The 24,384-nt window shown below is 35.2% G+C and overlaps 1 protein-coding gene across 7 annotated transcripts in view; it reads right to left on the bottom strand.

The window, feature by feature from the left end:
- KANSL1L (KAT8 regulatory NSL complex subunit 1 like) overlaps positions 1–24,384 on the bottom strand; it is a 113,600-nt gene that overhangs the window by 29,920 nt on the left and 59,296 nt on the right. For all 7 annotated transcript variants that reach the window (XR_012072775.1, XM_072961346.1, XM_006205250.4 and 4 more), the window contains exon 6: positions 16,090–16,294. Coding sequence is in view for 6 of the 7 variants with exons in the window: in XM_072961346.1 (XP_072817447.1) it covers positions 16,090–16,294 (205 nt within the window). In the remaining variant the exon portion in view is untranslated. The remainder of the gene's footprint in view (positions 1–16,089; positions 16,295–24,384) is intronic.

Genomic DNA, 24,384 nt, shown 5'->3' with positions numbered 1-24,384 from the left:
TATTGCATGGGCAAGGAGCTGGGAGGTATAAACAGAATCCAGTAAGAACCGTACTGACTGAGCAAAAGAGCTGGAAAATGACTAGCTCTAAGGTCTATCAGCCAGAGCACTGATGTAGCTTGCAGAGCACAATGGTGTCATAGCAGTAGAATCATGGCAGAATACCTAACAGTCAAAGTCTTTCTCTAAAATGGTACAATACTATTAAAAGATTTCTGTATCTTTTTATTCTGAAGGTATTCTGTTGTTAAAGGTCAAAACTCTAAGTTGTATGGTCCCTGAAACTCTAGGTATCTGTTATTTATTAGATAATCTAAATATTTTGACCTTCATAAGAACCCAAGTATGGTCATGAAAAAGAACAATTATTTTTAACTTTAAAGAAACCTGCAGGATTACAGATCCACATTCTGCATATGCATAGCCTTTCTAGAGGAAAGGCAAAAAAGAAGAGAGTAACTAATAAAGCAGACTAGGAACAATAAGAATGTGTGTTGTAGGCCAAAAACCCTTCCACTTCCAATGAAATAATGAATAAGATGTTTTATTTCTTAGAAACATCTTAAATGAGTCAAAAACAATCAGCTAACTTAAACTTTGAGGTTCTTCTGTCAAAAATTTCACAAAAGTGAACACAGCTACCACAAGATTAAACATTTTAACAAAGATGTTTTTGGATAAATATTATTAGGCAGCACACAAACTAGCACTGGCTCAGCTTCCTTATGATTTTTAAGGAACTAAAGGTACATTATCCCCATGTACTGAGCACCTTCTGAACTGCACATGCAGGTGGCCTGTAAACAACAAAGCACTGCATTCATTTATATATTCTATGTGATATGGCAAGTGAATTAGTCATTTTAAGATGTTAATGTTGATACAATGACAACTTGGTACAGGAATGGCAAATAATACAGCACGTCTGCCACCAGTCTGTTTGCCTAATTTGCAACAAAGATTGATAATTAATCGTGGAATACCCTTTCCCAAGCCCAGATGCTAAAATTTTTCTCAAACAGAGCTTCAGAGAGCCAACAGCCACTCAAGTCAACTGCAGTAAGCAAGAGAAATGGAGAACATTCGGCATTCTTTCCTCAGTGGCTTGAAATAAGTTAATACACAACATAAAAGAGAATGGACTATAAAGAAAAAATAATCAAGCACTATACACGTTTAAAGCAAATGACGTCAGGTTTGTTTCTTTGTGTTCTGAAAGGTACATTTTACTCGTCCGCTTCACAATGGAGTTTAGAGCATTATGAACCAGATGACATCAAAGTGAGAGCCAGATTGGGCTCATGTTCTGCTGCTACTTAATCCCTGATATAAGTGTTACTATTAAGACTTACTTGGACCCTCCTACACTGCTGGTGGGCAAGCAGTTTGGTGCAGCCACTGTGGAAAACAGTATGGAGATTCCTCAAAAGACAAGGAATAGACTTACCATATGACCCAGGAATCCCGCTCCTGGGCATATATCCAGAAGGAACCCTACTTCGAAATGACACCTGCACCCCAATGTTCATAGCAGCACTATTTACAATAGCCAAGACATGAAAACAGCCTAAGTGTCCATCAACAGATGACTGGATAAAGAAGATGTGGTATATTTATACAATGGAATACTACTCAGCCATAAAAATCAACAACATAACACCATTTGCAGCAACATGGATGCTCCTGGAGAATGTCGTTCTAAGTGAAGTAAGCCAGAAAGAGAAAGAAAAATACCACATGAGATCACTCATATGTGGAATCTAAAAAACAAAACAAAACAAAACAAAACATAAATACAAAACAGAAACAGACTCATAGACATAGAATACAAACTTGTGGTTGCCAAGGGGGCGGGGGATGGGAAGGGACAGACTGGGATTTCAAAACGTAGAATAGATAAACAAGATTATGCTGTATAGCACAGGGAAATATATACAAGATCTTATGGTAGCTCACAGAGAAAAAAATGTGACAATGAATGTATGTATGTTCACGTATATCTGAAAAATTGTGCTCTACACTGGAATTTGACACAACATTGTAAAATGACTATAACTCTAAAAAAAAAGTTTTAAAAAAATGACTTACTTGGGCATTTTACAGAGTGAACTCAGCAAATACCATGATTTGCTGTAGTTCTTCTTCCTCTTTTCTTTGATCACATCAAATCAGTTACAAATACTAGTCATTTCTTCCTTGAAATGTTTTTTTAATACCTGTCCATTTCATTCCCCTCTAAAGCTTTACATCCGGACTACTGTAACAGCCTCTTTTATTAAAATAAGTAATTATTAGTGTTATTAGTGAGTCTTCACAGACTCAAAAAGTAGATTTTATTTTTTATTTTTTGAAGTATAGTTGATTTACAATGTTTTGTTAGTTTCTGCTCTACAGCGTGGTGACTCAGGTATACCTATATTCTTTTTCATTACAGGTTATTACAAGCTACTGAACATAGCTCCCTGTGCTGTACAGTAGGACCTAGTTTGTCTACTTTGTACCTGGTAGTTCGTATGGACTACTGCAATAGCCCTTAACTGATCTCTGTTTCTCTAATCTCTTCCCGGTGTAAACGGTACTTTTCAAAGGTACCAAGTCACTCTTTCCAAACTAATATTTGGATCATTTTGCTTTCCCACACCACAACTGTCACTGATTTCCCCAGTGTTGTCATATAATTGAATCATCATCATTGTTCACATTTGATGAGGATTTACATGCCAAGCATTGGGCTAAATATCTTTCAAATGTATTATCTTATTTTAACATCAACACAACTCTATAGGGCAACCGTTATTTTTCTTTCCTTCATTGCTTGATTCAGCTGTCTTAATTTGGGGTTACCCACTCCCCTAAAACAGATCCCAAGTGGAAGACTGCTTAATGGTCACAAATTCCTCCCGTCCCTGTATGTAAGTATATCCCTTTGTTGCAACTCCTATCTGCAGGTGGAGTCTATTTCTCCACCCTCTTGTATCTGGCCTGGCCATGCAACTTTCTCTGACCTGTAGAATGCAGCAGAAATGATGATATTGAGATCCAGGGCCTATGCCTCAAGAGGCTTGCAGTTTCCCCTTGCCATCCTGGAGCACTGTCCTGAAGTGCCATGTAAGGAAGCCATTCTAGTTACTGCAGAATGAGAGGCCACAAGGAGAACTAAGTCTCCTTAGTCAACAGCCAGCACTACCTGCTGAATGAGTAAGTGAGGCTAACTTTTTCCAGCTCAATTAACTCTTTAGCTGAATGTAGCCACATAAAGGTAGGCCTATTTTTATGAATGAGGAAAAGAAGGCAGTGAGTGATCTGCACAATGCTACACAATATTGTTAAGAAGTAGAACTAAGATTTCAACCCAATATGTCTTCCAGAACCTATGCATGAAACCACTAAAACGTGCTGACTCCCCAGATTTACCTGTAATTACAGAAGGTATATTTTCTCAAAGAAATGTTACACATGCTATAAATTTGTCTCTACAAGTCAACCCATGAAAGTCCCTGTAGTACAGAATTGCTACAGTAATGTGAGAAAATCCTCCACCAAGATACTTCTACTCTCCAGAGCAGATGCTCCAACAGGGGGAACTGAAGTTGGTGCAGCATGGAAGAGGAAGAGTCGGCTTCCCAACAGAGCAAGCATATATACAGGCTCTAAGTCGCCTCCTCCTCTTCTTTCAATCAGACGCCTCCTACACCAGGGAGCTAACCTGTTTTCTGTTTCAGAGACACTGTTTGTTACCTCAATTCAGATTTTTCTTCTCCTTTCCCTCAGTGTAGAAGGGAATATTCATCTCTTGTTTGCAATTAAATCTACATGTGCTTCTGCCTTGTTTCCCCAACAGGAATTTAAATCTCTATAAGACCATGTCTTTATTTTTCTCTAAAATTCTTAAACTATTTGCTCACAAAAGTAGCCTGCATGCACATAAAGTTACAAAGCTAATCATTTCACATTTTAAAAAGTAAATGAAAACCTTAAAATGGAATATTTATTGTATATACCTTAAATTACATAATTAGATTATTTTGTTAAAACAATCAGTCTTGTGATTTAATAATCTATGAAATAACAATGAGATTGACTATTGAATACCAAGAAACACTACTTTCACAAATTTGTCTTGAGAGACAAAAAGAACACAGAAGAACAGAATTTAAATCAGGAATTGTTCTACTTTATTTTGTAAGGGTTATAATATTTATTCTTAATTCTAAGTTTTACTTCAATTTATAAATATGTGCGATCTACTACAACTGTTATCATAAATATATATGAAATGGCTTTTGGATTACATGCTAAAATTTATGAATACAAAAATTTTCCTGCTCAAAATAGTTTCACATCCCCCATTCCATAGTCCTAACTTGACTATTTTATATTTAATTTACTACTTCTGTAGGACTTTGCAAAGTACAAATAGCATTCTCCAGAGTGACAGTATCACTGGTAAATAGTTTACCAGAGATTATCAGGGTCTCCTAGAGACAATACGGGTTAGTTATGTTTACATAAAAGCAAGGAGAGGAAAAGAAAAAAAGTAAGTTAGGGAATCTAAAAGAATCCTATGGGAAAGCAGGAAGCTTGCATAAGAACACTAGGCACCATAGGGGATGGGAGACACCATGAGGGAAGGACAGTAAAGGACAAGCAATGGTCCCTCAAACAAAGTTTCACTTAAGTAAAATTTGGCCTGAGTCAAGTCTTGATATTTATAGTATGGTGACTTACAACTTATATTCAGGGGCTGCTTTGAAATATTAATAGGGAAGAAATAATCACCACCATGGCCACCCCCCAATATGGAGGAAGGTAGTTGGGAGCATGACCAAATGAAATTTTGGGCTTTTTCCTACTGCCTTTCCTGACTCCTAGCCAAACTGTCTATACTTTTATCAATTTCATATAAAACATTTAATATTCTGATCTTTGATCTGAATGACTGAATAAATTTCTTGGCTTATTCTTACTCACTTATCCTGTTTCTCTAGAAAACTATATCCAGAATTCTAACCTTGGGTGTCAGAAGCCTCTGTCCTCTTGTCCCAGTGGGGCAGAGACTCCCCCTGCCAGGAGGTGGTCAGGGTGGCCTCTGTTATCTAAGCTGAAACACCAGCAGGGTAGGGCCTAAGGTTGCATAGTGACTCATACACTTATCAAGCAAGAGCTGAAGAAGTATATTATGGCCAAATACCCACTTTTTTCTTTAATTCTTTTTTTTAATTGAAGTATAGCTGATTTACAGTGTGTCAGTTTCAGGTGTACAGCAAAGTGATTCAGTTATACACACACACACACTCAGAAATATATATATATATATTCTTTTTCAGGTTCTATTCTATTCTATGTTATTACAAGATACTGAATATATTTCCCTGTGCTATACAGTAGGTTCTCATTGTTTATCTATTTTATATATAGTAATATGTATATGTTAATTCCAAATTCCTAATTTAACCCTTCCCCATCTTTCCCCTTTGATATCCATTATTTGTTTTCTATGTCTGTGAATCTATTTCTGTTTTATAAATAAGTTCATTTGTATCATTTTTTTAGATCTGCAAATTCTGCAAATAAGTGATATCATATGATATTTGTCTTTCTCTGACTTACTTAATATGATCTTAAATTCTTAATTGCAAATAAAATTGAACTTTAAAGAAAGCTATTAGCCACAATTTACATTTTAAGACTTAAGAGTATTATTCTGGAAAACATATTCCTACTTTATCTATGCTTGCCAATGCATTTTCCTGATTCTAAAGATAACTCTATAATTCAGGTAGATTAAGCAATATTATAACAAGTATAAAAAGACATAAGACTCTCCAGGAATAAACTAAAGTTATTTTAATAAAGAATAAGTAATACATGTATGAATAATAATGAATATCAAAGGATATGATTCAGCTTGAAGATAAGACAGCAAAAAAAATTAAAATAACTTTAGAAACTATGTGAAGTTTTAATAATTATTACTATTGGCTGAGATTTCATAGGGAGAAATAGTCTGAAACAATTCACACAGCATTCAAATCAGATGTTTTGCTCAAGTTCACGAAAGAAGTAGTGTTAAGACTTAGCATTAACACTTAAAAGAAAACTGTAAGTTCATACTTATGTTTATGTAAATAGTGCATCTTTTCATCCCACTTTGTGTTTCAGTTTCCCCACAGGAAATGTGGCATGAATATTAAATAAGAAATACATGTATTCATAAGTTGAAACAGTACCTGGAACATGATAATTGCCTAATAAATATTAGCTACTATTATTTCACAGTCTTATTAAAGATTAGTATTGTCAAAAAGGGTAAAAATAAGTAAAGATGCATACTAATTTATGCTTTTTATTAATTTTTCCCAGCAAAGGGATCATAAGCTCCGCAAATAATTATTCTAAGTAATTATTCCAATCCTTTTACTTCTATTTGTTTCATCTCATTGCTCTGGCAGAACAAGTAGTGAAACAGCTGCCTGTAGAAATGTGGAGGATAAAAAGGGTACGTAGTGAACTCATAGATCTGGCTAAGGAGGTTTCTAGGCAGAATGTCTAAGGTGCCAGTTGGTTCATTTAATTGCCTGTGATGAAGTACGGATGGAGTAATGAGCTTCAAAAAAGGGTAAATAAGTTTTCAAGTAGAATTTAGAGGAAATACAGAGCCAAGACTTGCTAGGTTCAAAAGTAAGACTGTCTCTCATTTCTGGCCACTCCAGACAGCAAGACAAAGTTTAAATCCACTGTGGCCTCAGTGTCAAGATCTCAAGGGAAAGACTGGAAGACCCTTTATTAAAACTTTAGAAAGGTCTGAGACATGTTTGTAGGTACTCGCGTCTAGGCAAAAGGGCTTCTAAGAATCTTAAAGGCATGCTTCAATAATCTTCTCTATTACACAAAAGTGCTATTAAGTATCTTAAGGAAAATTGTCCCAAAGCAGCCTCACACAAAGTCTAAAATCAGGAAGGGCCTATGTTGAAGAGTTATATAGATATGACTTTTGTCCAATGGAGTTTATTTCAACGTGATACATAGATATTCCACAAAGTTTTTAAAGACTTGAACCTGGACTAAGACAGAAATAGCTCAAAATGACAAGGCCTCTAGGCCTTCAGACTTTTATAGGTAGGAAGCATGCTGAGAAAACAAACACATATGCAAAAAGGGCCTTTTTTTAATGAAAAATAAAAGGTGACTCGGAATGCAGCCAAGAGCTCACAGGGCAGAGCTAATAGCTACAAAGAACCACTTCCAGAGGAACAGGCCCACATTAACAAACCTGCAACATGTGTCTAATTGTGTATTTCTCTCTCTCTCTTTTTTTTTTTTTTTTTTTTGTGGGAAGGGGTACTTAGGTTTATTTATTTATTTACTTTTTAGAGGAGGTACTGGGAATTGAACCCAGGACCTCGTGCGTGCTAAGCATGTGCTCTACCACTTAGAGCTATACCCTCACCTCCTAATTGTGTATTTCAGAACTGCTAAACTTCTCCCATTTCTCCCTGTCTGAGCAGTGTTTATTCCCAGTATCCCTGCCTGACTATTATATGTTGGGTATGCATAGAGAAAATAATTTATAACATTAGTTCACAAATCTTTCAATTCAGAGAAACCATACTTGAGGAGCCACACCTGAGAAGCCATACATAAAAGTCTCAATTCAGGAACCTGGACATGGTTTAAAATAATGAAATTCAAGACGTTAAGCCTGAGCCTAATGAGGTAATGTGATGAGACTTTAGAGGCCTTCAGGGGAAAGGGTTAGGTAGTTTTTACATATGAAAGAGATGTCAATAACTGGGATCAGAAGATGGACTGTGGTAGGTAGTCCCCAATAATGGCTCCCAATGAATCATGTCTCCCAGTATTCTTGCCCTTGAATAGTCCCTCCCACATTAAATCCTACACTGATTCACTTTAATCAATAACTCAACCGAAAAGCACTGCATGAATTCTAGATCTAAGTCTGAAGAAGAACTGGTAGCTTTCATATTTGCATTTTTGACAGTGTGGGCCACCATGTAAAACAACCCTGCTAAAGAAACCATGCCCCACACAGAAAGGCTGAGGACACTACAGGGAGAGAGAAAGAAACCCAAAATTCCAGCCCACCCAAGACCCCAGATGGCTCCAGCCCCAGTCGCCATCTTACTCCAACTGTATGAGAGAACTTAGACAAGACGGGAAGAACTACTGAGGGTAATTCACGGACTCATGAATGATAATTATAAACTATTTTTAAACCAATAAATTTTGGGATGGTTTATTATGTAAAAATACATGACCAAAATAAGAAAGATAGGCTAACTCTGAATGTGTAGCATATAGTCATGCCCACTTCTATGATGAAAAAGATATGCAGCATGAACCTTTGCATATTACATACATGTGGTCATCGCCACTACCATGGTCAAGATATGAAGTAGTTCCAACAACCCAGAAACCTTGGTTGTACCCCTTCCTGGTCAGCTCCTACGCCTTACACTGAAGTAATCACAATTCTAATTTCTGTCACCACCAAGTTTCGTCAATAGTTATCACAGAGTATGTACTCTCTTCTTTCACTCAACACAATGTCTGGGAGATAGATCTATCTCAGCTATTGGATCAGTAGCTATCTCTTTTATTGCTGTATTAGATACCACAATGCTCCTGCTGATGGACATTTAGACTGACTTCTGATTGGAACTTTAATAAGTAAAGCTGTTATAATAATTCTTATATAAGTCTTTTTGTGTACAGATGTATTCATTTCTCCTGGGAAAGTTCCTAAGAGCGGAACTGCTGAATTATAAGAATGGATGTGTGCAGTGGTATTTCACTGTAGTTTTAATTGCATTTCCTTGATGAGTAATAGCTTTAAACATGTTTTCATATACTAACTGACCATTTGGATATTCTCTTTTATGAAAGATCTGTTCAAATATTATGTTTTTTTTCATTTAAAAGAAATTCTTACTGTGGTAAAATACACATAAAATTTACTGTTTTAACCATTTTAAAGTGTGCAACTCTGTGTTATGCCTAGTTTTAATTGGATGGTTTGTTATTGTCTCTTTTTTTTTAAGAAATATATATACAGTCAGGATATGAAATCTTTGTTGGAGAAATATATATACACACGTATGTAGCAAATGTCTTCACTCAGTTTATACTTTATTGACTTTCTTAGTGCTGTCTTTAATGGAAATAGGTTTATAATTTTCTTTTATGATTAGTGTAGTTTGTATTCTGTTTAAGAAGCTACCTCAAAAGACAAGAAGATATTCTCCTATGTTTTCTTCTAGCTTTATTATTCTCCTTTCACATTTATGTCTGTAATTCACCTTCCTCTTTCTTGAGGGTTAGTACATGTTTGTAGATGAACAGCTCTACCAGCCCACTTCCTGCCTGTAAAATTTTTAGGGTCCAACAACGTTCTTTCATTTTGTCCAGTTTCTGTCCCTTTCAGTCTAGGCTGACAGTGTTCTGTTGATACAACATTCTCAAAAACATAGTGGGTCTCCCCGGTATGTCAAGAGCATCTGTATCATTAGACAACAAAGTTCTGCTGAGATCTTTTCCTGGTTTCAGCTAAGATGGTTGATTGGATCCCTGAGTCACTTGCCTAATCTCTTTGTAAAACATTTGTCCAGCCACACTCTTGGATTCTTCCCAGAGCATGCTACATAATGTTTTGGAGTAGGATGAGAATTTCCCAAATTATCAAGTTCTGGTTGCTTTTTGCTTAACAATTCCTTCCTCAGTTTATCTTTTTCCTCCCATATTTTACTATAAACTAAGGAAAAACCAGACTGAAAATTCCACACTTCATAATTTCCTCAGCTAAATATCTAAGAGTTCAATTCTTACAAGTCCTATTTTCCACTCAGCAGTAGAATATGATTCAGCCAACTTTTCTACCACTTTAAAACAAGGATCACCTTTCTTCCAGTTTCTGATAACATTTCTTTCTGAAATCTTACCAGGAGCATCTTTAACATTCATATTGCTTTCTAGTAACATTCTGTTCATGACACTGTATGCATTCTCTAAAATGACAGCATCTTTGTCTTCGATCCTCCTCACTTTCTTCTGAGCTTTCACCAGAATCTAGGCTCTTTTTGTTTTTTAAATCACATACTTCAAAATTCTTCCAGCCGGTAGCCTATTTCCCAATTCCAAAGTTGCTTCCACAGTTTTAGGTAACTGTTAAAATAGTACCCTACTTCCTGGTCCCAAACCCTATTAGTTTCTTAGGGCTGCCATAACAAACTGCCATAAATTGGTCAGCTTAAAAATCACAGAAATTAATCTTCTCACAGTTCTAGAGGCCCAAAATCCAAAGCTGACGTGTTAGCAGGGCCAAACTCCATTTGAAGGCTCCAGGGGAGACTTACTCCTTACATCTTTCAGTTTCTGGTGGCTTCTGGTGTCCCCTGACTCATAGTACCATAACTCGTCTTCGCTTCTGTCCTGTGAGGGAGACTGTGAGGAATAATCCGTTCCCCCCCTCTTCCCCTAGCTCCTGGGTTTTGCTGCCAATCTTCGGTGCTCCTTGGCCTACAGAAGAGTAACTCTGATCTGAGTCTTCATCTTCACATGGCATTCACTCTGTATGTATGCATCTGTGTTCAAATTCCCCTTTTTATAAGGACACCAGCCATACTGGATTAGGGCTTACCCTAATCACCTCATCTTCACTAATTACATCAACAACAAACTTATACCCAAATAAGCTCACGTTCTGGGGAACTAGTAGCTAGAGTTTCAACATAGGAGTCCCTGGGAACACAATTCAACTCATAACAGTCACATTCATAGGTACCAGGAGTTACAACATTGACATAACTTTTTCTGCAGGGTCAAGGGGGGACAAACAACTTTGCCCAGTATAGTTGTTTGTTTGTTTGTTTTTCTTTCAACACTTTAAATATTTCATTCTACTCTTTTTGCTTGTGTGGTTTCTGATGAGAAGTTAGCTGTAATTCTTACCCTTGTTCTTCTATAGCTGAGGTGTTTTTCTAAGATACTTTCCATCTTTGGTCTTCTGCAGTTTGACTATATTATGCCTAAGTATTTATTTATTGGTATTTACACTGCTTGATGCCCTTCTGCTTGAGTTTCCTGAATTTATGCTTTGGTGCTTGTCTAATGAGTCAATACGTTGGAAAATTCTCATGTATCATTGCCTCAAATATTTTTTTCTGCTCTGTTCTCTTTCTCCTCTTGATATTCCAGTCACACATCTGATACACCATCTGAAATTGCCTCTGAAATTGTCCCCAGATTCTTGGATGTGCTGTTCTGTTTTATTCATTCCTTTTTCTCTTGCATTTCAGTTTGTAAAATTTCTACTGACCTACCTACACTTGCTGGTTCTTTCCTCAGCCATGTCCAGTCTACTTACGAGCCCACGAAAAGCATGCTTCATTTAGGTTACAGTGTTTCTGATTTCCAGCATTCACTTTTGGCTCTTAAGAATTTCCATCTCTCTGCTTACATTACCCATCTGTTCCTGCATGTTTTCTACTTTATCCATAAAAGATGTTAGCATATTAGTTATTTAAGAGAATTCCAACATCTTTGCCGTATTTGAGCCCGGTTCTGATGACTTCTTTGTCTCTGCAGACTTTGTTTTTCTTAACATGCCCTGTAATTTTCTGTTGAAAGCTGAACAGATGTCTTAGAACCTGAGGTAAACAGGCCTCTATTGTGAGGTGTTAAGTTAATCTAAGAGTTTGAGTGGGACTGTGTTTAATGTCAGCTCTAGTTAATAAAGGTGCCAGATTCCAAATTCCTCTAGTGTCCTTGTTTTTGTCTCCCCTGTTAAGTACTTCTCTTCAGAGAAAGTCTACATCTTGCAGCTGTAACCTACTGTTACTGGACTGGAGTCCTGCTAGCGTGGTGGTAAAGTATGGGGGAGAGAAAGGGTATTTACTGTAGTAGCGTAACCTACTGATTAAATCTGTTTTTTGGTGGTCTGTGTCCCTGATCTGTGACTTTAACAAGTGAGACAGAAGGCTATAGGGCAGAACTGCTTCTGTCTCAGGTGGACAAGGCTCTGGTAAAGTTATTTTTTGCTTTTGTCTTCTGAAGAGTAAGCCTTAAAACAGACAATGCTCTGGGCTTATTTCGTAAGGTTACCCTTTCCCTTCCATGCCAGAGCCACTAGGGACCCTTCTTGGCTCCTCACTGTGAGATGAGGGGTGCCTGGAGGTAAATAAAGTCCATGAAAATGTGAAGGGGTAGAGCTTCCTAAGTCTGTGATCCCCAGGAGTTCTCCACTCTCAAGCTAGTCCACACTCAGTATCAAGCAGTTCATCAGAATTACCATTTAAATGTCCCTATCAGTTAGTTTATAATTGTCACAGCTTCTGCTCCAGGGAAGCAGATCTTGGCTGTGACTCTCTGGATCTGCCTGTCTCTCCGTATTTCATGGTGGCAGTTTGCCCTGAAACCTCAGTTCTCTGATGGGTTCGTGAAAAGGCACTGATTTTCAGTTTGTTCACATTTTTATTGTTGTAAGCAGGGACAACTTGTAAGCTCTTTACATAATGGAGCTGAAACCAGAAGTTCTGCTAATGTCTTTAATAGTATGATGACTTTTTTTTTTTTTGGTAATCTGTACACATGTTTGCTGCAATGAGAATGATGGTCAGTGAGCTGTCTACTATATGCTACCTAGTAGTGGGAGACTCCCACCTCTCTCCATTGCCCTTGTACAAGCTGTTCCAAACCAGTACTCTATCAGGGAGTTAAGCACTAGAGAAAATAATGGATGCTACAAAGCTAATACCATTCTAGATGCACAGGAATTAATTTATTGCATAAAATGGATGCCTTAGCCATTTTACCACTTAATATTTCAATCTGTATTTCCTAAAATTAGGGTATTTTCTTACATAACTGCAAAACATCACACTCAGGAAATTCAACATTGATACAGTATTTTTATATAATCTACCATCAATAGTCCAGTTTTCTCAATTGTCCCAATAATATTTTCCTGCCAAAAGAATTGTGATCTGGATCGTATATTCATTCAGTTGCCATATACCCTTTTAGTCTCTCAATCTGAAACAGTTTCTCAGCCTTTCTGGGCTTTTATGACATTGAGTTTTGTTTTGTTTTGTTTTTTAAGAATACAGCCCAGTTGTCATTTTTTAACAGCATGTCTCTGATTCGGGCTTTGTCTGATGTTTCCTCATGATTAAATTCAGGTTATGCAACCCTGGTCAGAATACTACATAGTGATACTGTATCCTTCCTATGTTAGTTTTGATCACTCAGGGAAGATCACTGTAGGTTCTCCACCACATAGTTATGACAATATAAATAACCTGCTCCTCATCAAACTTTTCCTCAGTCCTGACCTCAGAGTTTTCACCCACTGATTATTCCTACCTAAACAATCTTTACTATGACTATTGCAATGATTCTCTAATTTCACTGCTCACTCGCATTTATTAATCAGTATCCTACTCTATGGAAAAGTCTTCAGCTTCCCCTTTTCATCTCTCTCTCTCTTTCTGTCTGTCTATCATCAGGATGGATTCGTGGCTTCCTATTTTTTCATTCATTACTGTCCTTCATTATTTTGACTCTCAAAGAGCCCCAGATTTGGCCAGCGGCAGCCTCTTCAAACCAGCCCCTGGGGTTTTTTGACATGCCCCCATCATTAACACTTCCTTGCCTTCTGGTAACAATAAAGTATTCCAGCCGCATCTTTTACCCTCCCTCCCCCAACCCTGGAAATCAGCCATTTCTCCCAAGATCCCCGTTTGGTATTAGAAAACAAGAATGAGTGCCACATGTTCCCACTGCTATCACAGGAAGTTTGAGTCTAGATCTGTCATATTGAATCTGGTAGCCATTGTCCAAATGTGGCTATTCAAATCAAAATTAATAAAAATGAAGTAAATTAAAAATTCAGTTCCTCAGTTGCACTAGCTACACTTCATGTGCTCAATAGTTACATGTATTTAGTAGCTACCACATTGGACAGCACAGATAGTTACAGAACATATCATTCCAAGTTCTATTCGACATGACTGTTCTAGAACCTTTCACAAAGCAAATCAAGAAAACACACACACACTCATATGTTCTCACTCTCCATTGCCTAGTATCCTCCTATATTCTACTACATTAATTTTTTCACATATTAAATAATAATTTATTGAGCATATACTATTGAACAGTTACTGTTCAAGGCCCTGTAGGTTCAGAAATACACAATTCCTGTTCTCTAATTTCTTATAATGTAATGAGAAGACAGAAAAATGAAAGGATTCTTATTATAAAATAATGGATTATTATAATACAGGGTGCTACATCAATATATACCCCATAGTGGAGATTATCAAGGATGGCTTCCTAAGAGAAATGACATTTATTAAATTTAGAAAGAAAAAATATTATCCTAGATATCTGGGGGTTAAGTTTGGGACATTTGCTGTTCTCCATCATTTTTCTATCTTAGTTTCAATTACTAACGTGCTTTCTTTATTTCCCCCATACCCTTTCAAAAGTCTGTTTATCTTTCAAAGCTCATCTTCTTAATATCTCTAACCTGACAAAGCCCCTTCCCCAGCCCTCAAATATACTATCTTTACTGATTTTAAGCACACAAAATATTTGGGTTATTTTTGTTCTCAATGTACTCATGGGTAAAAATATGAGCTTTGGAATCAGACTTACTGCTTACCAGCTATATGGCTTTGGGCAAGTTACTTAATCTAACCTCAATTTCTGCATCTAAAGGTGGGATTAATAATGCCTCATAGTTATATGTTTGAAAATTAAATAAATAATGTACTGAAAATGCTTAGCACTATAACTAGAATATGATAAATTATATGATCCACTAGTAACAATAATATTAGACTTGTTTCTTCCCTTGTTTGCTAAAAGTCTTAAATTTTTTTCACACTTTTCCAGGTCAATCTTTACATTTTCAAGGCATATATAGTATTTTAGGAACATTGAGCAAATCCCCTAAACTATTCAAGCATATTCCTTCCAGTCAGGCATATTCATTCATATGTAAAATATTTTTGATAGACAAGTTTATTTATAACTATGAAATTATAAAATCAACTTCAAAAATATTATTTACCTATTTCTTATTTAGTAAAAATCATTAAATAAAATATAATTTCATATATAAAAACTTTACCTAAAATATTTTCCTATTAGGTTGATTAATTATGTAAAATTTCTTAAAATTCTAAACTAAAGGTTAATTTAAAAAATTTCAAGTTGGAGGAGCATACTAATAATACCTGAAATACTATATGGCAAAAATCAATCTATTAATAAAAATTAATTTGTCAGAATTCACATTCCTATTTATAAAAGGATTCTATAAAACCAAATTTAAAACTGGTTTCTAAAGAAACAAAGCATTTTGATATTTATAGAAATATATTTTAAACAGTAATATAGTAATAATCAAAAATAATATTTAAATCAGGGACAATTTCTCTCCTCTGATGTATTATTTTAAAATACAATAGGGAAAAAAAGCATGTATACAAAGAGAACTAGAGACAACTTATTTTGCCCTCCATCACAGTTTGTTTAGTTATACAGAAAGATGTATAGCTGACATGTTGCTAATAAGTGAAGAATATGCTTTCCAAGGTGAACACTTTAAACGAAGTATATTTTATTTGTAAAAAGTGTAAGCATGGACATCTAAAATTACAACGCTCATATTCTAGAAAAAGGAGTGCTTGCCAAGTTTAACAAATACCAGATCTAAAAGGGAGAGTAACATCATTTCCTCCAAAATAACTGAGAGCCCTACAGATTTTCTTTACTGTTTTCTTTACTAAGCAAAAGACAAATATGTAATACACTTACATTTTCCTTATTACCCTTACCAGTAAAATTTTAAAGTCAACTTGATACCTGATTTTCTTTCAAATTAGTTTAAGCATAATAATGCATTTAAAAAATGGAAATGTGAAGCTTCAGAACACACTGCTATGCTTAAAAAATTATTAAATCCCACTTATTCTAAATAACTGTGTATAATCCATATCCTCTTATTTGTGAACTATATTGGCAGTAAAATCTTTATTTATGTTTTCCCAAAGATGACCTTACCTGAGGAGTCCAATAAAAAGCAGGGCTCAGTCTGTAGAGTTTTCGTTTGTGGAAACTCTGAAGTGGCCTTGTTCGAGCTGCTGTACTCATGATAGTCAAGGATGGAGATTTCAATCTTGTCCTGTCTTTTCTCCTTTTCTTACTGTGCTTCTGGTTAAGTAACCAGCTACTGGAGGAGGAGAACTCATCTAAATTCTCTGAAGCACTGAAATGCCATGAAATAATTGGGGAGTAGACGGGATAAGATAAAACAAAACAAACAAACAAACAAACAAAAAGACAAAGAAAACTAAATGTAAATTGCCTTGATCTATTATCAGAAGAGTATTAATTTTAGCGAATGTTGTGGTAACAATTGGTGAAAGAAACAGTATTAGTGGGAAATTCCATTTCAAGTTATGAAAATAATTTCTACTTCTATTTTCTCCTGCAAACCAAATATCCCACAGGTTAGAAATGCTCATATGAATTCACTAGTACAATGTAAATGTTTGCTGTAAATTAATAATTCACAAATTCAACAGTGTTGAAACTATTTACATCAAATTCTTTTTGCGTAAGGGTGACATTACACAGGACTGAAGGTTTTAAAAGGGCTGAAGTCTTATGACTGCATCATTAGTTGCTCTTATATAAGTATTACATATCATTTCAGTAAATTTTGACACAAAGATGCCATCCTATTATATTTTAAGAATTTTTTTGAAACTTCTGACAACATGGAAGCCACAATTATAAAATAATAAAACAGGTCACACAAACTACACATGAAAATAAGCATAAGTTTATAATTATTCTTTATATTAATTTTTAAGCATATTTAAGTATTTTAAAACTTCAGAGCATCAGGAAGAAGTTAATGCTTATTGCCACATAAATTTAACCTTCATTTATGCCAGTATATTATATACAAAATAATTCAGGTTTTCGGGCACTATAATATACCAATTTCAACTTTATTAATATAGACAAAAGCTAGTCAACTTAGCATTCTAAGATCAACAAGTGAATCTGCTGTACGTGTTATTACTATTCAATATAAAAATACCAAATGTGCTATTTGGTTCAATTAGAATTAGTGTTTAATGGTAAACATACGGTTTTTCTATAGGAGTATTATTTGTTTTGAATATTTATGGCTGCTATAAAATGTTCTGTCGTTTTGTAGATAAAGCAAGTAATTCAAGAATGCTTTAGATAGTAATAAGAAACCAGAAATAAAAGTATCTGAATGGCTTATGCTGGTGAGACCAAGAGAATAATAAAATATGGAATTTGGTGACTACAAATACCTAACTGAGTATGTAATATTGGCCAGATCAGTATAGGGAAAGGAACTGATGACAACTATTCCACTTTTAAAATACAAACTTTAGTCTCCAGAGAGACTAATTCAGTTAATACATGTTCTAAAGGTAGTCTATCTGAGAAATGTTTAAGATATACTGATACTTTCAAATTAACAGGTCCAATCTCATATCCTGATGTTACTTTCTGTGACATATCATATATATTACTGTGAAAAACCTGAAGTGTATGAGTGCTAAGTAACAGTCTACACTTGAGAAACAAACGATGGACCTGGGCTGTCACGTCAAGGGTGAGCAGAAGGCACAGACAATAGCCAATATCAAATCAGGTAGTAAGCAGGTCAGGTGGCTGGCACAGAAGTGAACCAAGGTCAGGAGGAAGACAGGTTTCTGTAGGTAGTTAGTGTTAAAGCAGATCACATCAGGAGGGCTAGGATCCAGGAAGGTAGGAGTAGATCCAGCACTAAAGGAGGCCCTTCTAGCAAGTTAGAAACACCTTTAGGCAGACCATACTGGCTCTTTAAAAGAGATGATGCTTGGGTAAGGTCTAGGGAAAACAAAGTTTTTATTCCAGTAGCCTGAAGCACAGTTAACTAGCTCTTCCCTCTATTCAGGACTCTTAATTGCTAATGGCCCTTAGTTTCCCCTTCCCCACAGGACGTTCAGCCATAAAGAAGGTGAGCCGCCATCTGCCCACTGAATGACAACACATAGCTTTTGAACCAATGAGAGGCTCACAGGTTGGCTTAAAGATAACTGGAAAGCTTGTCATTTGTGTCACTAAATCTAATATTTTCAAGTTTCAAAGGTGATTGACACATTATCATAGGATAAAGCTAACCAAGGTTAATTTGGCACATAAATCACTTTTATAAGTAACTGATGAGGCTATTGTAAAGGGTTATTGCAAATCACTGATAAGTTCGCTTATTCTGCACAAGGTTTTACACTAAACAGAGGGTCAACCAATGAACCTTATTGAAAAGCAGAACAAGAGGAAAATCACGAGGAAATTCCTTGGAAGACAACACAACCCTGCTCATAAGACCCTATAATCTAAGACTTTTTTTCCCCAGGAGGATAATAATACAATATCTAGGTAATTAACTATTAAGTAAAACAGGAATAAAGATATCATTGTTAAACCAATATAACATAGCATCATTACATGACATTCTTTAAAAAAAAATCTTAATAGAAGCAAGACGAAGAGGAGGAGAAAATGCAGGAAAGGAAACATTTCAGTAAGAGATAAGGCTTAGTTTTCCCACTGAGCTGTGGGTTCACCTAGGAGACCCCAGAAATTAAGGACGCAATGGGCCATTGTCAAGTACTGTCACCTTATAATTATCAAGACAATTATCAATAAGTATCAAAACACAATTATCATTGGACTTTTGAAATAGCATGCTTAGAAGTGGGATAGTACCAGGTGAGGCAACAAATCATATCTTTAGATTTCTAACTGGAAGCTTTTGCTCAGAGAACAATAAAAATCCCCCAATAGGATAGCCTAGATCCTTCGTGTTACAGGCACATGGTACAATTTAGCTTTAAATAAATTAAATAATAGAGGAGGGGGAAGCAATGAGGGTGGGGTTTTAGGTTTACACCTTTCTCCATTTCCAGTATCACTCCCCTAATCCAAGTTATTTTGTGCCAGGATTACTCCAATAGCCTTGTAACTGGTCTCCCCTCATCCACACTTTTTTCCTGCCAGTCCCTTCTACACCAGTCTTTTGGGAAAACAAATCTAGTCTGTCTTACCCTTTCCGTCCATCCCCACACTGTTTAAAATCTCTCAAAGCCTTCCCACTCCTCTTAAGAAAAAGACTTCAACCCTTAATGTGAAAGACCCTGGTTGGTCTACCCCGCCCCACCACTGCTCTCCGGCCTCATCTTGCATCACTCTCCCTTTTGTTCCCTGAGCGCCAGCCACGCTGCCTCCTTTCATTTCACATAACTCACAATCATTGCAGTGCAAGACCTGTTTATACCACTTCTGCTTCCTGGAATTTTCTCACACACATAATTCCCAATAATCATTTGGTTCTCAGTTCAAAAGTCAGCTCCTCCGATAAGCATCTGAGCCCTTACAAAGTCTCTCCAAAGCCCATGTCAAATCCCTTTACAAGCTCTGAGAGCACCGTTCATTTTTCCTTCAAGCATTTTTCACGGAGATGATTTTACACTGATTTGTACAAACATTGACTGTTTTCCTCCTTTTCTAGACTACAGGCAGTGCAGAGACTGTGTCTGCTTTATTTCCCTGTGTCAGAAGTTCTTGATACTATAACTTGCATACAGCAGACGCTCAACAAATACTCACTGAATGGAGAAATATATACATGTACATTGTCAGATTTATCATTCCAGTCTACGCTTTGTACAGTGCATGCACAACATACACTGCAACTAAAGAACTAGTTTAGTGAATGAGTAAACACTGAACATTTTAGCATAAGAGCCAAAAGAAGCTCTAAACAGAAGGCTACAAGAGAGCTTTTAGAAAAATAAGTTATACATTTACACTGCCTTGAGCTCCAATCTAAATCTCTAACTTTGGTTTACAAAAGTTAGTTTCTGTTAAGATATGGTGTGTCATATTTTATCTTATAATCAAATATGTCCATCATAAATTTTTTAAAATAATAAACAGATGAGCTATAAGATGTTTTGATTTATAAAAGAGAAGTCATGGATAAAGTTTAAATTTTTTCTTCTAATCTAAAAAGTGCAAAATGACCACGAGTTTTATCTAAGACAGTAATCCAAAAGTCATGCGCTCACATTTTATTCACACTGTTTAATTTCTCTAATAGTTACTTAATGACTTTCTGAAATAATTGGTTTTCTATTACAATCCTAGAAAATCTTAGCAGTTAAGATGTTTATGGATGATAACAATAGACATTCAATTTGCTTTTATAGGGTATAATGGAGAAATTCAAGTGAATCTTTTAAATAATATATTCAATATACTCTGATTCCTATGCTCTGATTAACTGCCCAGAAATGAGGCAATTATCTTTTACCTGATATTTTATCATAAATCACTACCAAAGTCAATTTTTGCAAATATTATGTACTTGTATCATAATTAATAAACAAAACAACCTAAAGATATCAGTATATGGGGACATATATTAGCTAATTTCTTGGTGCCATCTTGGTGGTGGTGGTAATGGTGAATGGATATGGAAGAACAGTTTAATTTCAATCTAGTTTTTAATAAACCCAGTGAAAGTCTAGGATTTTTCACAGTAAATTATTCAAGTATTTCATAACCTTTTGCCTAACAAATTGTGTTCTTAGAAGACTGGAATAATCATTATAACACTCTGCACAAATGTATTTAGTAAACAAAAAACTTTTGGGCCTGGTTATAAATTTAGAATGCTAAAACCATAAAAGACTTAATGAAGTTGTTCTTATCTTTTATTCTCAAGGAATAGCAGCAGAGAATAAGTAAGTAACAGAATTTAAAAACATTGTTTTAGGCCAGTAGTTTTCAACATTTCTATCACATTAACCCACTGTTATACTGAACACACTTAAGAAAAAGTAGAAATCAACAATGGAGAAGACAATTAAATTAAGTATTCTGTAAGAGATTATACATATACACAAATACCTACACTTGCTGTACTTGGTTGAATAGGGTCTTCACAAAATTTATATCCACCAGGAACCTCAAATTGTCACCTTACTTGGAAATACTGTCTTTGCTGATATAATTAGGTAAAAGAGGTCATACTGAGTTAGGGTGGACTAGAAATCCAATCACTGATGTCCTTATAAGAAGAGAATTAAGGAGACCCACCCAGAGAATAATGCCATGTGAAGACAGAGGAGAGAAGGTCTACAAGACAAAATGCCAAGGACTGCCAGAAACTCTCAGAAGCTAGGAAAAGGGAAGGAAGAATTCTTCCCTAGAACCCCCAGAGGGCAATGGTCCTGCCGGACACCTCGATTTTAAACAGCTAGCATCCAGAACTGTGAAAGAACAAACATCTGTTATTTTAAGCCACACAGTTAGTGGTGATTTGCTACAATAGCCCTAGAAAACTGACACACCCATAAAAACACACACCTAAGAATCACTGTTCTTGTATAACTTATAATTTCTATTTCAAGTGTACTTTTCACCAGTTGGAGTTCTTTGATGACTTTCATCCTATAGCAGCTAAGGTAGGTGGCCACATTCTCCAAACTTTCCCTAATGCCCAAAGTCCTGCCTTTAGCTGAATTTAGTATCTTTCTTTCCCTTGATAATATTTGGAGAAATGAATGCATCAGGTAATCAGGTAACTCAATGATACTTAGGGTGGCAGTCACCAATTTTAAGGAAATTATGTAAAATAGGACTTTATATAAAAATACTAAAATCACCCCCCAGGGGCATTACTTGTCCTCTAAATGGCAAAGGTAAACATCTCTTTCAAATGACCAATGGATCACGATCCAGACACTATCTGGTAGGTACAGAGAAAACAGTGCCTTTACAAGGCTATTTCTATTCTGGGCATTAAGTAGGAAAATGATACCCCTTAGTCAAAAATACAAGTTTCTTCAGATGTAGCAACAAGAAAATGTGTTGAAGTATGCTGTAAAACGGCAGTCTAAATTAGATGCGGCCTCTAAAAAAAAATTAAGGTACAAACCTATTCTTAAAAATTATGATATATAAATGTAGCCATTAAAATGAAAAAGACATATTTTAAGTATAAAAAGCCTCCAATATATTATTGAAATAAGATATAAAACTGCTTTCAATAGATCTCAACTATGAAAATAATGTATAAAAATGAAAGAAAAAACATACTCTGAGCAATGTAAGCGATTTCCACTTTCTTCTTAGTATTTTGTGAATTTTTCAATCTTCCTACAATGAACTTGTAGTACAATTTTATATGTCATCTAAAATTGCAGTCCTTTTTTTTTTTTGTATTAGGGACTTCTAATACATTTAAAAGTGGCTATCTGAGAATAAAGAGACTTAGGAAACATAACAACCAAATGTAATATGGCCTTTGTTTGCATCCTGATTCTAACACATTATCCATAAAAAGATGATTTAGAGACAACTGGGGAAATATGAATAGGAATAGAGAACTTCATGATAGTGATAAATTATGACTAACATAAAAATAATAAGCAGATGATAACAACATGGTGAGTATGTTGAAAAATAGCTTATCAAGGAAATATACAGAAATATTTACAGTTAAATGATCAATAGAATTTGCTTTTTAAAAGTACATACAAAAAAAACTGTTAGGAAGTGAAACAGCTGAAATGAGTAGCAAAATCTTGAGACCTGTTAAAGCTGGGAATAAGTGGATTCACTTTACTATGCTTTCTACATGTTAAAGTTTTTCATAATAAAGGCAGAGAGAAAACGGGACTGACTACTGCAGTGCTATCTCCCATTCTTATCTCTGGCTCTTAGTTTCAAGTGGGATTTTTTAAAAGTATAAAGGCAAAGAGATCAGGAAACCAGCGTGACAGCTCTATTTTTCTGCGTACTGTCAAACATGTCTAGCTGATCTACAGTTTGGGAGTACAGTTCAGATTCTTCAGTATAAGCTCTGGGCTATTTTTCTGACATATGGGATACAGTCTGAAATTAAGAATTTCTATTTTACTAATTACTATTTTTCATTTTAAAGGAAACTTTGCAAATAAACAGTTGGAAAAAAAAGCTAAAATGTTTTTGAAAATCCCACCATATAAACACAAATACAGCTTTAATAAAAATGTCGACTCTCAGCCTTCAGGTCTTTTTTCCCTATGGAATCCTGTGGTACAGTGATTTTGGTATTCTGATTTTTCTAATATTCCAAAATAAGCATGTTCCTAAATGACTACATATTTTCTATACACATAATTTTTTAAGTTACATGATATTCCTTCCAGTGGTTGTATCACAATTTATTTAAACATTCCCCACAACATTAGGTTTTAGACTTATGTTAATAGAGGCAAAAAGGGAAAAGTGAAGTTTTTACAAAAGAAAATAATTCTTACTGGCATTAATTTAAAAACACAGCAGGAGAAGTTTTATTTCCTTATTGATGCCATACATCTAAGCTAATCCAATAATTAATGTCATTCACAGAAACCCAAAATTATGTTGAAAACTTCAGCTTTGAATTTGCTCTAACAATGTTCTCATAACTGAGAAGTGACTACTGAAAATATGATGAGGGTAAAAGAATTACTTTATATGTGATTAGTTTGCCAATTTAACTGCAGTTTTTCAATTATGATACCCAATTAGTTAGAATCGTTGCTTTTCACAAGATAATTTATTAGTGAAAAGAAAAAGGTGACAATGATTCATTGGAATTTAATTTCACATCATATTCTGGGACTCATTAAAGCAAAAACAACAACAACAAAAATCTAGACATTATTTCAAGTAGGAACTCACTTTCTCAGAGACAATACTCCATGGGATAAACAAAGATTCATTTACAACATTTTATCTCATTTTACAGTATGAGATCTAAAGACTAATAACTATCTCTATGATGATAAAATGCAATGCTTCATTTGTTTCAATCCTCAGTCTTTTCAGTTGCTCAGTTCCTGTTGACTCATCTTGGACCCTGCTGCCAAGACTAATAAAACTAAGAAAATAATTCTGACTCCTAGGAGATTCTGCCATTAAATAAGAGATGGGGGTTGGGAATCAATGAATAAAAAGTGGGCAAATCAGCTGCTCTGGAAAATAATTAAGCAGGTGAATTTACTTAAGTCATTATAAGAAAAGGTCATTAGGATATTATACAAATTACCTTAAATATTTTAAAAAATTATATAAAAATAAGTTCTATGTGGTCCACTAAAAATTAATATGGAGAATAGGTAGCCAAACTTTAAAAATTCAAAATTTATATTTCTCCTAATGTAACTAGATACGAAAACTATGACATAATGTGATACAAGGCTAGAATAAGAATGCTTTATCAGAAGCACT

The sequence above is a fragment of the Vicugna pacos genome, chromosome 5 (genome assembly GCF_048564905.1).
Source record: "Vicugna pacos chromosome 5, VicPac4, whole genome shotgun sequence".
Lineage (NCBI taxonomy): Eukaryota > Metazoa > Chordata > Mammalia > Artiodactyla > Camelidae > Vicugna > Vicugna pacos.
The sequence above is the reverse complement of the archived record's forward strand: the minus strand, read 5'-3'. Positions and strand labels throughout refer to the sequence as shown.